The sequence below is a fragment of the Motacilla alba genome, chromosome 8, assembly GCF_015832195.1.
Source record: "Motacilla alba alba isolate MOTALB_02 chromosome 8, Motacilla_alba_V1.0_pri, whole genome shotgun sequence".
NCBI classification, from domain to species: Eukaryota; Metazoa; Chordata; class Aves; order Passeriformes; family Motacillidae; genus Motacilla; species Motacilla alba.
The window spans coordinates 2447095-2464279 of NC_052023.1; the positions used below are offsets into that span (position 1 = coordinate 2447095).

The 17185-nt window shown below is 44.5% G+C and overlaps 1 protein-coding gene across 7 annotated transcripts in view; it reads right to left on the reverse strand.

Annotated features, from left to right (window-relative positions):
• Window positions 1–17185, reverse strand: part of PATJ (PATJ crumbs cell polarity complex component) — a 141301-nt gene that overhangs the window by 19210 nt on the left and 104906 nt on the right. For all 7 annotated transcript variants that reach the window (XR_005257687.1, XM_038143825.1, XM_038143824.1 and 4 more), the window contains exons 31-34: window positions 15579–15650; window positions 14460–14577; window positions 13742–13875; window positions 1840–1923 (exon numbers count right to left, since the gene is read on the reverse strand). Coding sequence is in view for 6 of the 7 variants with exons in the window: in XM_038143825.1 (XP_037999753.1) it covers window positions 1840–1923; window positions 13742–13875; window positions 14460–14577; window positions 15579–15650 (408 nt within the window). In the remaining variant the exon portion in view is untranslated. The remainder of the gene's footprint in view (window positions 1–1839; window positions 1924–13741; window positions 13876–14459; window positions 14578–15578; window positions 15651–17185) is intronic.

Here is a 17185-nt window from a genome sequence, read left to right on the forward strand (position 1 = left end):
TCCTGTGGGGTGTGAGCTCGGAGCTTTGTGCCACTGCCTGCAGTAAATCCCAGCAATCAGAACATTTAGGCTTGGAAGTTTTGGGTGTTCTTCCCTTCTTTTTAACCTCAAGCCTTTGGAACCCCAAGCAATGCTTCTTTCTCCAGCTACACAATGTGGGACGTGCTCCTTTGAGCTCCCTGCGTACCTCCGACTCAGATCCCTTCTCCCTCAACTCTGTAACATCAAGATGAAAACAGAGGGAATCAGAAGCACCAGCAAATATATGGCCACAGAGAATCCCAGCAAGTAAATGGCCACGGAGAATCCCAGGCAGGATGTATTCAATGGTGATTTTCCTTTTTTCCCAATAGATGGCACACCAGACCGCTGCTGGAGCAGCCAGCTAACACCTCTCTAACCAAAACCTGAGGAGGTTTCAGCATTTTAGTAATGTCAGACAGTACAAGAAGTTCTGCTTAAATGTTCCATTAAAAAAACCCCCGCTGGAATGTGAAACTTAATCTGATTTTGCCAAGCCTGATCCACAAGTGACCTTTAAGGTGTTTGCCAATATTCTGTCAACTAAATAATCTTTTATTTCTTCATACCAAAACATATCAATACTTAGACATTTTTGAAGTCTCTTTAGGAAGCAGTGTGAACTGTAACGGAATAACCACAAATGTTGATCTACTTCCATACTTCCATAAGTTTTAAGGCCATGAAAATATTTCTCAGAATTTCTAGATATGCAAAACTACAATCATATCTAATTTTACATTAAGATAATTAAGGCTAATCTTTATTCCCTACATTCTTTTGTACCAACTCTGCACACATTTATTTATAAGTGCATTGACATTCTTTCCTGGACACAGGCATCTACGTGTGCTTTATCACACTAATCTGAAACTAATTCAGTCATCTTTTTGATTAATACAGCTTTTAAAAGCTGAAATAATAACAATATTATGGCTCACAAACATTAGCACTTTCCTGTTTGGCCAGAGAAGAATTAATTAACCTGCTCCATTCTTACCCCCTAATTATCGTGCTCTGTTAATACCCCGTTATTTATAAAACCAAAACAACATTCAGCCTCAACGCTAACAAAAATATTTGCAGTGCAAGAGCTGTAAAGACAAGTCCCCAAGTACCCCTGGCTATTTTCCTAACCCTACACACCGAGGCCTTAATGGCCATGCTGGGAATTTGTCCTGAGCTGACAGCAGAGCTGCAAAGCAGCTGCACTGAACCCCTGCCTGACGCAAGTTTCATTTGCAGACCAACACTTCTCTCTTAACCCTTTCCCTCCACCTTTTCCCTGCTCGTCTGGGGGAAAAACATCACATTTCTTCCCAGCAGCCACTCCCCAGCTGCGTGAAGCGTGGCCTGGGGGAGCTGGGAGGGATGCAGGGATGCTGGGAGGGATGCTCACAGGGAATGCTGTGGGGTGATGCTAACAGGGATACTGGCAGGGATGCTACAGCCACCTTCTCCTCCTCACCCCACCTTTTCCCAGCTCAATATTGGGATTTCAGGCAGGGCAGAGATACGGGAGCGGTGCTGGAAGCGCAGGCCTCCGAATGAAAGATTAAAGAGATGAATAATTCCAAGCTATTGGACATGACAGCTGAACTATGTAATTCAAGAACTGCCTTGCTCAATTAAATTTAATGTATTCTCAATTTGTACCTTCAGTTTATATGAATATATAAGGAAATATGAATTTTTCAGGACGTTCTCAGGGACAGAAGGGAAGCCTTGAGAATGGAACCTATTCAACCTACGAGGGACCTCTGTTGAACTGAAAACAAGTCTCCACAACCAAACACAGACACAGAGAATGTCATTTACCTCTAGAATCTGATCACCAGCCCACAGTCTGCCATCTCGGGCTGCTGCCCCTTCTTCATAGACTTCATGGATCACTATGGCGTCCTGTGGGAAGAAGGCAGAGGCATGAACCCTGCTTCCCAAACACCCCCAAACTGGCCACCGTGACCCACCCCACACTCCCCACCAGCTTCACAGTCAAAAACAAGCACTCCAAGTCAGGAGAAGCAAGACTGTAACACAGATTTTTTCAAATTTTCAGTATTTTGGGTTAAGAAAGTGACTCCTGTAATGAAAAGCTGGTGTAAAGGTACAAAGGATTTTGTTCCCCACTTCAGGGTAGTCTTGTCTAGAGCTTCTTCCATCATTTTTATGCATTGGCATCAGCAGCACATGAACTCAGTGTGAACTGTAGTATTAATATAGTCTACTTTTAATGATATTATTTAAAACCAGATTCTTTGGAGCAATGAATATTTTTAGGGACTTGGCATAGACCTCAGCTTTAAGCAAGAGCTGAATGCCTTGTGGTAAACAGCACTGGTTAAATCTGTAAGAAATGAAATCCAGAAGAAAGGAACAATGGCAAATGTTAGTTTATTACTGAGGTTGGAAAATGTAGGCAGTGGCAGATGTAGCTTCAGGGAAGGTTTCAGTGATTTAATCTTACTGCCAGCAATAGATGTCCCCAAAGAAAAAGCATTACAAAGAACATACTGTTCTCTTGCTGGTGCTTTCCCTTTGCATTGTTCTGGTTTGTTTGGGTTTTTTTTAAATTTTTTTTTTATTTTTCCTTAAAAAAATTATAGGTGAGCATCCTGTTCCAGTGCTTCAGCTTGCAGGATGCTCCTTTTTGTGTGCCAAACCTGCTCCTCTCCTCAGCAGCAGCAGCAAACCCTCAGCCTCAGAGCTGAGCCTCCAGCACTGGCTCTGGGCAAACACGTGGTGATCTTTAATTCCACACGAAGGTCCTGGATAACCCAATCTCAAACACCCCCTGCAGAACTGCTGCTGTGGAGCCCCTCGCCAACAGGTACAAGCCAAAGAGGAGCTTTCCCACAGAGCTCCCAAGAAAAACTGGTGAGGTTGGAGCATAGGAGCCCTGCTGGGGGATGGAGCAGGGGCAGGGAATTGCTGCTGGGTGGGAAAAGTTTGGAGTTCTCCCAAGTTTGGAGAACACTCTTGGGTACAACTCTCATCACCAATTCACCCCCCACCCGTGGTGCCCCAAGATCCTTTCCCAGCACAAAACCAAAAAAACAAAACAAAACTCCAATGCCCTTCAGGTAATGCTCAGATCACGACACTCAGATCACAGTTCCCTTTTATTCCACTACAGCTTATTTAATGATGGGGACTTGCTGGAGCACAGCACCAGTGCCACAGGTTCCCTCTGATCCACGGACACCAGTCCCTGAAAAAAGCCAGGAGGATTGCAACCACAAACGGATTACAGCTGACACAAGAGTTCCAGATGGGGGAAAAAGAGATTTCAATCTGCATAAATGAAGGGGAAACACTATGAGCTCTGTACCAAGTAACTAAGAAAATCAAAAGGGTGGTTTGATTAAAAAAATAAAATAAAATATAGATATATATACACACACACCCCTGGCAACTGCAGGGTTTGTCTTTTTTTCCAGTAAGTGAAGCAACAAATACTAACAGAATAGAGCAACACAGGCACGTCCATCTCTCTTCTCCCTGTTGTGGGGTTTGGGTTGTTGTGGGGTTTTGGTTGGTTGGTTTGGGGTTGAGGTATTTTTCACCTTTGTTTTACAAACGATGGTGTTACTCCAAAGGAATGCAAGAGACTTTAGGCTGGGAGAAGTGGCCAATGAGAGAACACAAAATACTGACCAGCTTGTTCAGGCACATCATTCACCTGGGACACACCAGGGCAGTGGATGACCAGGAGGTTTGGTAGCAAACTGGGGGTGTGACCATGGAATAGCACACTGGGCACGTACACAGGATGGTCAAATTAAACCTTTTCAGACTGGATTTAATCTCATATTTCCTAACCTCTGAGCAAGGACCTTTCAATCACATTTCTCTGAGTTTGTTTTCCATCTGTGGTTGCTTTTAAAGCATCCACCAACCTGGAGTTAGCAGCTTTTCCCAGCACTGCTTTATTAAATGTAAAACTGCACATACCGAAGGCTCAGACCCAGGAACCACCAGAGTGTTATCAGTCTGGATCATCTGCATCATCTATTTGAAAAGGCAACACTTGAGTGCTACACTGTGGTTCCTGCATGTGTGAGAAGCCAGACCCAGGACTAAAAATACACATGGCATGAAAAGGTACATTCCTGCTCGCTCCGTGCCTACCCTGCAGAAGGAAACATCTCGTTGATCTGCCAAAACACTGTTTTTCTTAGGCAGGGTTTTTTTTTAAATAGTGTAGCTGAACCAGGCTTATCAAATCGATTAAAAACAGAACAGAGCAACGTGTCCATGATGCACTGTAAAGATTTCTAAATAGTCCATAGGCATAAATGTCAGTTTTAGTTTTCCTTAGCTTATGAATCATGGCAAACATCACTTTCCTCTGATACTCCTGGGATCAGCTCAAAGTCCTTAACCCAGAAGTAATTTTTTTTCCACTGGATCTAGTGGGATCTGGATGAGACTTTGTTAGTTTTGATCATCCATGACAAATCACTAAAACCAAACTACTGATGCTAGCGAACATTTTTAATCATATCAATATTTTAAAGGAGTTTATGCAGTGATGAAATGTCATACTCCAGCCATCTAACCAAGCTCCAAACTGTAATGACTCTATCAACAGGCATGGATTGAAGCTGGAACACCCCTCTCAGTCCCTCAGAAAAAAAACCCCAGAATCTATTATGACTAAAACAATACATTTATTTAAAGGATAGCTTTTGGTTTCTGGACATCTGCAGCTCCTGTTCAAATTAAATGTGTGCTTGATACCAAAACCTACGTAGCTCAAAATCAATCAATCAAGAGGGATGAAGAAAAAGTGGTGTCAATGTTCAGCTAGAGGCTGTGAATTCATGGTGGCTCTGGACAGATTTTCCCATCCCTCCCCACCTCCTTTCACCACCAGTTTCATACAGATTATGGCTCTCCATGGTGGAGCTTGGCAGAGTCACAAAAACTGTTCGTGCAGGAGGGGAAATAAAAACACTCCCGTATCAAGAACACACTTGTTTAAAAAAAGATACCCAGCTGCTGAAAGCACATACTTCATAAAGTTTACAAATCCATTCAACAAACTGGGGCTTTAATCTTTGTATATTTTGACAGAGAACAGTCTGGGACCATTACACAGATGGGGGTTAATGGAGAGCTGAGCAGCTCTTGCCCGGGACGGAAGGATGCGGAATACGAGCCGGGCCACGCAAACTGTGTTCCTCCATGCTAAACAAAGTCCACTCTGGCAGGGGTAAACTGAGACTGTCCAACCATGAAAACACTGAAAAAAAGACAGATGTGAAGGGAATTTCCCTGCTACTGCTGAGATTGCCATCCTGGGCTCAAAAATGTTGGTGCTGAAGGGCCTGCAGCCCAAGGAAATGAACTGAATATCTGACACAGCACTGCATGGCCACAAAAATCACCTGCAAGCCAGAATGGCTCCCAAATATTGCAAAAGCAGAGCTGGCTGGGATACGATGTGCCCCAAACCTGTTAAGAAGCAGAAATGGTCACCAGACCTGCCACAAAGAGAAGGTATTTAGTCGGGTTCAGGCTGGAGCTGTGGGACAGCCACAGCCCTCACCAGCAGAATATTGCTGTCACCGAGAATGTCACTGTGCCTGCACATCTGTGGGGCAAAGGGAAGGCACAGGAGGGAGAAAGTGAGGGTTTGGCTGTGCAAGCAAAGGCAGAGAAGCAGGAGAAGCTCATGGAGCCTCTTGGTCAACACCTCCAAGAGTGAAGCTGGTGCAGAGTGAACAATAAACAGAGAGGGCAAGGTGCCTGACAGAAATTAGCACCCACCTCTGGAAAATAAAGCTGGCACCACGTGCACAGCATGGTCTGCACTGCATTGCCCTTCATCTGAGGAGGGGAAGAACCCTGAACTCCCAGGGAGTTGGATCTCAGCTCCTCCCCCAGGCTGAGGATATTTTTCTGCTTGATTTGTAACGATGCAGAGACCCGTGAGGGGAAGAATATCACACTCAGCCCTCAGCAAAGGGCACAAACAGACATGTTAACTCTGAGAATTAAATTCAGCCAGCTTGACAGCTTAATCTTTGTATCTTAAATGTCAAGAACTGGTATGGCAGAGACCCCGGGCAAGGACCACAGAGCACTGCCCTGACTGAGCCTTTTGGGAGGAAGGTGGTGAAGTCAGCATCCTCTTCAGGAAAATCACTGACCAAGTGATCCTTAAAAGCCTGCAGGAGCATAAACCACGGTGAGAAAGCCTCACAAGCTGCTGGCTTCAGGCTTGGGCTGCTCACATGTTTTCTACAAGTTTACAGCTCCTGAGGCAGTCTCCCCAGTGTTTCTTTCCTACTGTGCAGCTGCTGTTCAGCAGGACAAGAAGCAGCTTTCAACTGAAAAGCCACTGAAAAACAGCCCCCAGGCTGTTACTGGGAATGCTGGGAATGGAGGGTGAGGGAGGAACAGGACAGAAGACACGCAGGAGGCACAAATATTAAGGGCCAAGGGTGTTTTGATGAAGTTGCATCCTGTGATAAAGGTGGACCAGGGTGCAAAGGGGGTGATTTCAGAAGAAGTGGAGCAGAGAAATCTCCATGTTCCTGGTGTTGGCTGGATTTGACAAGGAAGAAGGTCCAGATTGTGGTAAAGAGCCTTCCTGCACAGCCCTGAACATCTGCAAGTCCTGCTGCTTGAACTGAGCTGAACTTTGGGCTTGTCTTTGTTGAGCTGTCTCAGTCCATGAGCTCCAGCCACCACCTGGACAGGACCAAAGGCACCTGCCAGAAGGGAGGTGAACCACTCCCCACTGAGGACTGCAATAACCAGCACAGAACCACGGGGAATGAACCCTACCTCCAACCATAACCACATTTTTGGTGTAGGGAATGAAGCTTTCTGCACTTTTCCTGAGGAAGACAGAAAGTAAACTACATATAAAACCACGCTCTGGAAAAGATGTTTTTCTGATTTAGCTGACAAGCTGTGTTTTCCCAAGCTAACGTTACACATTTCCAACTGATTTCCTACACAGCTACAAATGTTACACTAAATTAGCATTATTAAGGGTAATAACACTGCAAGGGGTTTTGCTGAGTGCAGGATCAGGGATTTATCTCTTTCCCAGGGCAAGCACAATACTGTTAGTTATTTCCTTTTCAACTTCTTCAATACTTTGTCCAGAGTAGCAGAATTGTAAAAATTTCATTTTTTACAGGCTGATTCCCAGAAAAAAGCAGAAATCAACTGGTTGCACAGTGAGTTTCACTGGAGAATTAACCCTACGCAGGAACCTCTCAGTAGTTAAAATAAACTCAGCTGCTGGTTACTTGCAGGCAGAGGAAATGACAACAGTTATGTTATGATCTCTGATCTTCCATTTGCAGATCCAAATGGAATCTCCAAGATAACTTTCCAGCAAGGGAGGGTGAAGGTCAAGCCCAAGCAAATCACTTGACATCTCAGAGGGGTTTGTCTCGTGCGAATGCCTCCTTCTGGCACCGCAGGGTTCTGCCATTGCTGGCGTGCACAAACCATTAGCAGGCACCCCAAATCCTAAAGCAAACACTACTGCAGTAAAACAGGCTGCAGAATGTAAAAATGTATTACCGTGTTAATGCAGAAATGCTTCACGTCGCACGAGACCCAGCGACTGCCCTGCTCAAGGTCAGAACAAAGGGTCTGTTTCCCATTTAAGAACAAGCCCTTGCAAGAGGTGGTGTTCACTTGCCAACTTTCATAAAAAAGATTAATCCACAATATCAATATGAATATAATTTTTCATACTAAAATACAGATTTATTTTAAGGAAGTGGATAGTATTTGTATTACATTTTATAGGCCCCTATAGTTACATCTGGTCCTTATTTATTTAAATTTTATTCAGCTTGCATAATATTTTTGCTTACAGTTATATTCTCTAAGATCAGAAAAGCTAAAACCTGAAAATTCAATGGCACTATTCATTAACATTCCTTGGCTCTGCAGTCATAGACATTTGCAAGCTCTCCTTTGATTCTGAAATAATAAAACTAAGGTAATAAGATGTTTAGTGTAAAAATATATGACTTAAGTCAGAATGATAGAAAGAGCTATGTTCCTGTGAATCACATGCCAAAGCAAACCAAAGTTTTTCAAAAAGTATACATGCTCATTTTAGAGGGAATAATAAAACACAGAATGACATATTAAAACCTTAACTCTCTCACTCTCATTATTTTATTAAGTTACCAAAAAAAAAAAGAGAGTTTGCAGTGTACAGAGCACAGCACAGGTTATAAAGAATGCATGAGGTCCTGGATGTGTGTGACACAGGAAGCCAAAAGCCAGGGGTTTCACCCAGCAGCAGCCGGGATCCTCCTGAAGCCCATCCTGACAGGTCCTGCTGCTTTTGGATATTGTTAGACTCAATTTTACGGTTGATTTACATTCCTGGAAGACAGCAGCTCCTTCAAGCAAGGCCCTGCTACGCAAGCAAGCCCCACCATCAGCTAAACCCTTGCCAAAGACCCATCAAAGACATGATTTGCAAAACTTACTGCCCTAATTCCCTTTTGTGACAACTCGTGTAGGAAGCAGCTTGGGTTTGTCATGCTCCTGCGAGCCAGCATCCTCCTGGAACGATGATGAATCCACCAACTCCACTTCAGCACTATCCAAGCAGGAGTCAAAGCCATCCCTCACAATCTCAAGCTAACTGCATTTGCCACCCTGCCATTAAAAAAATGCCTTCTGGTTTACGCACGTGGGCAAGGGTTTAGGGCTTTAGGAGGGGTTGCATTTTTGCCTCCCCCAACCGCAGGCTCTCCCTCTGCGATACCCGAGCCACGATTCAACACTCAGGGCTGCCATTCCCCTTTTCCATCCCAGTGTTCCATTCACTGTGTGGGGGATTTAACAGCAGCAGCAGCAGCAGCAGCATCTTACAGCCCACATATTGCTGGAGCCTCCCCAGAGGCCAATATCCCCCTTCTCATTTGTAGTTACAAGGTGAGCACATTTCACCAGAACACTCAGTCCGAGCTGCGCTGGATGTCTGTCTGAGCAATCACTCAGGTGCTGTCTGTCTATACCTGATAAAGATATTTTTGCCTGGATTTAAACAGAACTGAAGTGGGGAGGCTGGGATGAAAGCTCAGCCAAGGGAGAACCTGCTCAGCGACACAGGAGTCCCAGAGCCCCACGGGCTCAGGTAGGTCCCCACTGCTGCCAGACTGCAGCAGGGCACAAAGCTGAGCTCTAGGCTTGGCTTTGGAGCAGGAACAGCCTGGTTTTGGCAGCACAGAGCCTTCACAGGGTAATTAGCCCTCACAGGGTAATTATCCCTCGCAGCTCCAGGGGCAAACACCGGGGCTTGAACAGCTGCAGCTTCAAGTCACACTTTTCCTGATTATTCCCTTGCCTTTCCTCAACAGATGGGGTTTATTCAAGGGATGACTCACCTGGACTGACAGAATGAATCTAAATATTCTTCTGTCAAACTGCATCCCGCCCTCAGGAAGCTCCCCAGAAAAGCCTCTGGGCTAACCCAGGTGATCAGGGAAGCTTTTTGCTCCCCAGCTCTGGAGTTACCAGCTCTTACCAATTTCTGCTAGCTGAGCACAGGAATATTCTGCTATTTTTCATGTTCCAGTTCCCTGGCTTTGTGGATCACTTTATTTTACAGATGGAGTACCTTAAAGTTTCTTAATTGCCTTAAAAATGCTTTTTATTAAAGTCAGCTGAAAGCAAAAGTACAAAAAAGAAAATTTACCACATTCAAAGCAGACAACCCAGTATAAAAAATCCTGCATAAGAGGTTTGATGTTGTTTACAACAAACACCACACAGCACAAAGTATATTTTTCTTCCTTCCTGTGTAAGGCTGAGATATTGACCACCCCCTACTCCACCTCCAGAGAGCCCTAAGTTACAGACCCTGAAATCTTCTTTTACACCTCTTCAGCAATTAGCTGAAGTGATTTCCAGCCCCAGCTGAGGCTCCCAGCCCTCCTCCCTCCCAGGTTCTCTGACCCTGCCTGGGGGAACATCCCCAAAACAGCCTTGAAACTGCTGAATGCCCTCTGGCATGTCTGAGTGTCTCACTCACCCAGGCAGCAAAGCCAGAGCCAATATCCACCAGTAATCAACTCGACCATCACTAAATTATTCAGCTGGCAGCAGAGCAGAGAAAATGTTTGTGTCTTAGAGCAGTGCCTCTTCCATGTGCTGCCAGGAGTCAAATCCCTGAAAATTCACTGTCCTGGATTACAGAAAATCATTGCGAGTTGTTAACTGGGCAGCATTCACCCACTCTGGGGTGATAATGGGCTGGGATTTCAGAGGATCGTGGGCTGGTTTGGGTTGGGAGGGGACCTCAGAGCCCATCTCATTCCATCTCCTGCCATGGGACACCTTCCACTAGGCCAGGTTGATCTAAGCCCTGCTCAACACCCACAGCCTCCCTGGACAAAGCCCTCATCCTACCTGGATGAGTACAATTCAAAACAATTCCTTGATGCCCTGTTCTCTGAGGATTTAGGATGAAAATCTCATGGGTGTCCTGGGGAGCCTCAAACCTCATTTTGGGGATGTTTCTGAAAACACTTATTTTTTTTTTTTCCACCCTGTTTTAAATTCCTACTCTGAGGTTACTTTTACAAGTTTGATTGGACTACAACCAAAAAAAAATAAAAATCACAAACGGAAAGCTCTGTGCTTCAGCCAGCTCCACTCTGCACTTTAATTGCTTTAAAGCAGAGGCCATGTGTTGTGCTCTCTCAGGGGTACGTGGGAAGGTGAAATGAAAGTGAGTGAAGAAAAAAAACAACTTTATAAAAAATCAGCACTTACAGGGAAATGAAATAGAGCTGCACCAGAACAGTCTGAAGATCAACAACACGAAGACAACTCCCAAGGACAACCCTTCCTTGGCCATGCCTTTCCTGCAAGCACATCCCTCCAGCTCCCCAAGCACAGAGCCCCAGCCCTGGTTTATAATACATCACTGGAAAGGGTTTGCAGTTTAAGGGGATGGACATCTCCTTACCAAAAAACATTTCACAGGGGTTAAGACATCACTTTCCATCCTCCTGAACAAATTAACCTCCCGGCTCACAGGCTGTATTTTTCAAGTCTCTACTTGGTGATTCCTGATGAGATTCCTGAGGTTATGACTTAAAAGTTGCACTCTGTATTTCACTTCGAAGCAGCCTGTCCCTGGCTGCCAGATTTATTATTCCAAAAGCTGGGCCTGTACATCTTGTGCTCAGGGAAGATATAAAATATTCTGAGAGAGCTTTCCCATCCCATGTGAGCTGCTGTTGAGTACCCTCAGCTCAGCATTTTTAGATCAAGAACGTTTTAGTACAACACGGGTGAGGCCCTTCAAGGCTTGCCATGTCCATTTTAGACTTTACATGTTCTGAGCAGCATTCCTGGCTTCCCCCTTGCTGACAAATTCCTTCTGAGATCCCAGGAGCTGGGGGTCATGTCCTGCAGGGGTTTGTGGGCACTTCTGCTGAAGCCAATTACAGGTCATCCTAATTCCTCTGCACTGCACCAAACAGTGAATCCTGGACACAAAATTTCTGCCCCTCGAGACCTCCAGGAGTGATGAACTCCTTTGATCTTGCCTTTTTTAAAATACAAAAGATGTCCATGTGTGTAACGGAGTTAAACCCAAATGACAGAGAGCAAGACACATCCATCACTCAGCTCCACGGAGCTGCTCTGCCACATTTTCTCTCTAAGCCATGAAACTCAGGAAGACAGAAACTTTCCAACAGCCCTGAGCAGTATTTGCTTTTACTCCTCATTATGTCACGTGAACTTCGTTTCAACTCTTTACAAAAAGGTTTTCTGACTCCAGGGCAACAAAAAACCAAAAAAAAAAAAAAAAAGAAAGAAAAAAAAACCAAGAAGGCATCAAAGTAATTTGGAGAAGATCAGAAGCACAGAAAAATGGGAGGTTCTCTGCCCATAACAGGGGGATGCAAGTGGAGGATCTTTAGGGTTTCCAACCCAAACTCTTCCAGGATTCTGTGATCCCATGAGATGTGGCCACAGCCTTGAGCTCCTGCCTTGAGGAGAAGGGGCTGTTTTGGAGCAGGAGGTTATGGAGAATCCCAGAGAGGGTCTGTGCACATGGCAAAGGATCAGGTTAGGCTGTGGTTTCCCAAAAGCACCTTGTTTCCTATGAAACACCATTTCGTGCCTTTCAATGAGCAGATTCAGAATTATGAGAAGAAACAGGGACTCATTTTGGGTAAGTCCTGTAAGTTGAGGATCTGGAAAGTGGGAGTTGGACCTCCCTCCCTTCATGGTTTGTTACTGCACTCCAGTGCCTAGACTTTTAAAATCAACTCCTAGGAGGACACTTTAATGAATAAACTAATGAAAGCATAATACTTAACCAAAACCATTTACTCAATTTAAAGACTAAAACCCTTTGCATTTTCTCATCTGCTCTGTATAGCAGTTATTTACAATTTTCATTTATTTATATTAAAATCTCATTAAAGACACACACCATATTGGATCTGACAGACTGCCATGTATTATTTCCAAATTCCAGTTAAATGAAAAAGCAGGGAGATGGCTAACACCGAGCAACTTATTTCAATTTACTCAACACTGAGGAGCTTGACAAAAAAAAGGGGACTGGGGGCAAAGCTGTGCATGGCTGGAAAGAGTGGGAACTAACCCAGCTCCATCTCCATGGGAAATAAAGGAATTCATCCCAGCTCTACAAAACTGGAGACTGGGATAAATGGGACCAAAACATGAACTTTTTCCAAGTTCAGCTTTAATGCTGTAAAAGATCCAGCCCATACTCTGCAAAAGAAAATTTTCCTTTTCCTTTTGACTTCCTTTCCTCTTTCCTTTCAATTTCTTCCCTTTTTAATTTTTTTTTTTTTTAATTTTTTACCCTAGAAGAAGACTGCTACATTGCAACTGTCTGTACCTGCTGACACTTTGATGCTTAATGATGCACCACTGTGATATTTTGGGCAAAAAGTGCATGTACCAGAGCAGTTCCACTGCCTGAGGAGTCCCAGAGTCAGGGAATTCAGGAGAACCCAGCACAGACACCTCTGCAACAGAGACTTGTTTACTGAAAGAACTGAATTTGACATTTAAAAAACCCAATCTAGTTCTCTTACACTGCAGCAAAGCATCTCTCAAATGGGAAGTGGAGAGGAGATAGCAAGAGCAGAGGCAGAGAGGGGTTTATGGGGTTTAGCATCACCAATTTGCTGAGCTCCCGCTTGAACTGATATATTTTAATTCATCTGAAGATAATTTTATTTAAAACCAGCATATCCAAGAGGCAGATTAAGCTAAAAGACACAGAAAGCAATAAAAGATTACCTTCGGTTTGCCTCTGTTCTGCAAGGGCTTTTGCTGGCAGGCAGATAAATCACAGTTTGTTTAAACAGCTACTGAGCATTTCTGCTCTCGAGACAGAGGTGTTATCCTTGCTGAGACAGCTCTACCCCTGCAACATTAATTTCTAGTCCAGCCATTCCAACTCCTGATTCACAATGGTTAAATGAAAGAGAACACATTTGGGACCTCTGACCACAGCAGGAAAACTACTGAAACACAAACAATCTAAGCAGGAGCATCATCTGATGTGACACAAGGCAAAATCACCAAGTTTTTATTGGAGGCTATAGTTGGCTTGTCCTCCCTGTCTTCAACAATTCATTACAGCAATTACCTATTAAGGGCATTATTATTTTCCATGTTTTCTCTGTCTCTGCCTGCAGCAAACATTCTTTTAACAGAAACTCACCAGGGGAGTGTCCTTGCCCCCGACGATGCTGAGCCCGAGGCCTGAGCGACCCTTGGAGATCTCTATGGTCATCTCCTGCCCTGGAACTATGGGACAAGTGGCTGGATCCACAGGCAGTGGAGGTGGGAAGACCCCTGAGAAGATCACAAGGGCAAGGAATCAGTCACACAACACAGTAAGAAAATGAGAATCACCAAAGGAATGGTGCCACAACAGCTAATTGAGCTTTTTTTTTGCTCTTCACCTTCATAAAATTGAACTAGAGGGCCACTCTGAGTCACTTCTGAAGTCTCTAAACCAGAGTGACTTGAGTTCTGGGAATAAATGCTGCCAGTAAAAGCCTGTGAGGACATCTAATTCAGTTTTAACCTCTGCAATTCAGATCACGATGGAAAGGGATATTCCTTTCAGGACAGGTAAAGCCATATTCCAGCACCATGGAATGAAGAGCTTGTCCCAGATTGTCTATTCTTCTATTTCAATCGAAAACAAGATTATCACTGTATGTAAAAGTCAAGAAAAACAAGTGAAGACACCTCCAAGCTCTCAAAAATTGTGACAGGAGAGAAAAACACAAACACGTCATTTTAAAACTTAGAATAGGTCACTGGATGTTCAAAGAAACGAAACTTCAGCAGAAGAAAACAAAATGAAAACACCCATTTTGGGTTAGGGCAGTAAAAATACACAGTATTGTGGCAAAATCACTGGGTCCTACCACGGCTGGTGACTTCTGGCTCTGGAGGAAGGTGAGGAGGTGCTGGCTCCAGGGGGGCCTCCTGGGAGCTCACTGAGGCTTTCACGGAAGATTTGGGCTGTTTGATCTGGCTGAGGACCTGAAAGCAAAGCAGAAGCAAGAGAGGTGAGTTATCAGTTGTGGGAACCCAGGACATCCCTCTGGGTGCCCTGGATGGCCAGAGCCGCTGGCAGGGGGCTCTGAGACCCTGGCATGCAGCCAAAGACACACGTGGGGTTTGGATCTGAGCCCATGGAGCAAATCACCAACTCTGTATGGAGAATTACAAGCCACACACACAAGTTAGATAGCATAGTAGAGATAATCACAAAGTGAAAGGAAGGATTTTTGAGTGCTGTACAGGGGGGTTTAAGCCTTGAACGCAGGGGTCCAAGTTTTGTCCATGGGGGTCAGGGGTTCTAAGATGGAGGGATTTGGGTGTGCCCTGTCCTCCTTCTTTCTCCTTCCCAGCCTCCATTTCTTTGGTGCTGTTGGCACTCACAGATTGGTTTAGAGTAGAAAGTCACCATTCAATATAGATAGCAGGCATTGGGGAAAAGGTATAAACATGTAACACGTAATGTGTGATATAAAAGATGGCAGCAGCCCCTGGGAGGGCAGTGTGCCTTTGTCTGAGCTGCTGAACGGGCCACAGCAGCTCAGGAGAAGAATCTTTTAGATAACCAACAATAAACAACTTTGAGACCGGACAACAAAGGACTACTGAGTCTTTCTTTGAAGGCACGGGTTGGAGGAGAGACTCTTCCATCTTTCGGGGTCACCCCAATCCGGGGCACGAGACCCCACAATCAGTTATCACCATGGTGTGGTGAGGTCACTGTCATCAGCTGTTGATCACTGGGCCTCGCTAAATCCTCCAAACCACGGGAGGAAAACAAGCAATTTCCACACATTTAAAGAGGAGCCAGCCATTTTTTACGTCTCCATCAATAAAATTATTTTAATGTCTTCCCAGTTAATCCCTTCCCCTCCAAGAATCACTCAGTCTTTAACCAAATCAAGCCCTCAGAACCCTCCCTTGCTGGTTAACACGAACACACAAACCTTTTCCTGAACACACATTTTCCTGACCACACATACATTTTCTGGGAGCTGCTCCTCTGTCTCCTGCTCATCTGCCACCACTGGCGTGTCAGCTTTACATTTCACATCCTAAAAAGTAAAAAATAGAAAACAAAATGTATTGAAAATGTCTCATTGGCTTCAATAAAATACCCTCCAAAACTCAGAGTGATGATTGTAGGGAAATCCAGTGATGTTTTGGAGGGACGGGACACAGGGAATGGCTTCCAGAGGGCAGGGATGGATGGGATATTGGGGAGGAATTCTTGGTTGGGTTGGAATTCCCAGAGCAGCTGTGGCTGCCCCATTCCTGGCGGGGTCCAAGGCCAGGTTGGAGCAGCCTGGGACAGTGGAATGTGTCCCTGCCATGGCAGGGGTGGAACAGGATGGAATTTAAGGTCTCTCCCAACCCAAACCAGTCTGGGATTCCAGGATTTCTCCATGTGAGTCCATTTGTACCACACCAAGCAAAGCTGAAGGCCAAACCTTAAAGAGGCAAAGCTGCTGTGAGCACAGGGAGTATCAGGAGTTATGACAATCCCACCCCTCAGCTCTGAGGGCATGCAGTGCACAGCTGGGATTTTTGGGGAGGAGATTATCACACGTGCTCTGGAATGACTGGGACAGCAATTCCCAAGCTCTGTGTAGGGACCCCTCAGTGCCCACAGCAGGAAGGGGCTCCAAGTCATCTGCTCTCTCCTCCCCCTCATTTTTTGTCTCTCCTAAATAAAGCAACTCCTTAAAATGCATCCTCCAGCCTCATTAAAAAGATCTCCAACAATGGCACTTCAATCACTGCCTCCACTTGTAGCCTAATTTATTTCTCTACCTTTGCAATACACAAAAATATATTTTTATATCCTACTGTTACAGCTGCTTCCAGACAGGTACAGTGCCCTCCCTTGTTAGCTCTTCACTCAACCTGGGCCACTTTGATCCAAGTAATAGTTATTTTTCTTATCCCACATTAAAACCCCCTGAACAACAGCCTATTTTGCAGAAAAACTAAGTGCCAACTTCCAAAGATTACCTCAAATATTTTTCAAATATTCAAAAGTTACTCTGCATCTCAGAAAGAATTTCTAATTAAGATGACAATTTCTACATTAAAAAAAAAAAAAGTAAACAGAATTGTAGGTAACTCAGCTTGGAAGTACTGGCTTTGTTTGCTGGAGTTTTATTATGTTAAAAGATCCCAACCCCCACAGGATCTTTTTTTTCCCCCCTTGAATTTTTCTCCAAGCTTGCTGTAACTCTACAACTGCAACTATTATCCAAAAGGATAACAGGAAAAAAAGATAAAGGGGTGATCTCATTGTATTATCAGAGGTGTCAGGGGAGGAATGGAAGACTGCTCTGTCATTTTCTGAGAGATTGTTTTAATGAGCAATGAAAAATTACTTCATACTTCCCTTTTTCATTGTGGTATGTGACTAAAATCTGAAGCTTCATCTTGCACCACAAGCAAGCACCAGGCACCACCTTTACATCTCCCTGATCTTTTAAATGAGGCTGTGCTAGAGGTACCTGACCAAAAAGAGCACCAAATACTCTCAGCATTTGTCAAAAGCCTGCAGCCCCACTGGTTTAATCAAATCCAACCCCTCAGCTCCATCCAAAAGCCC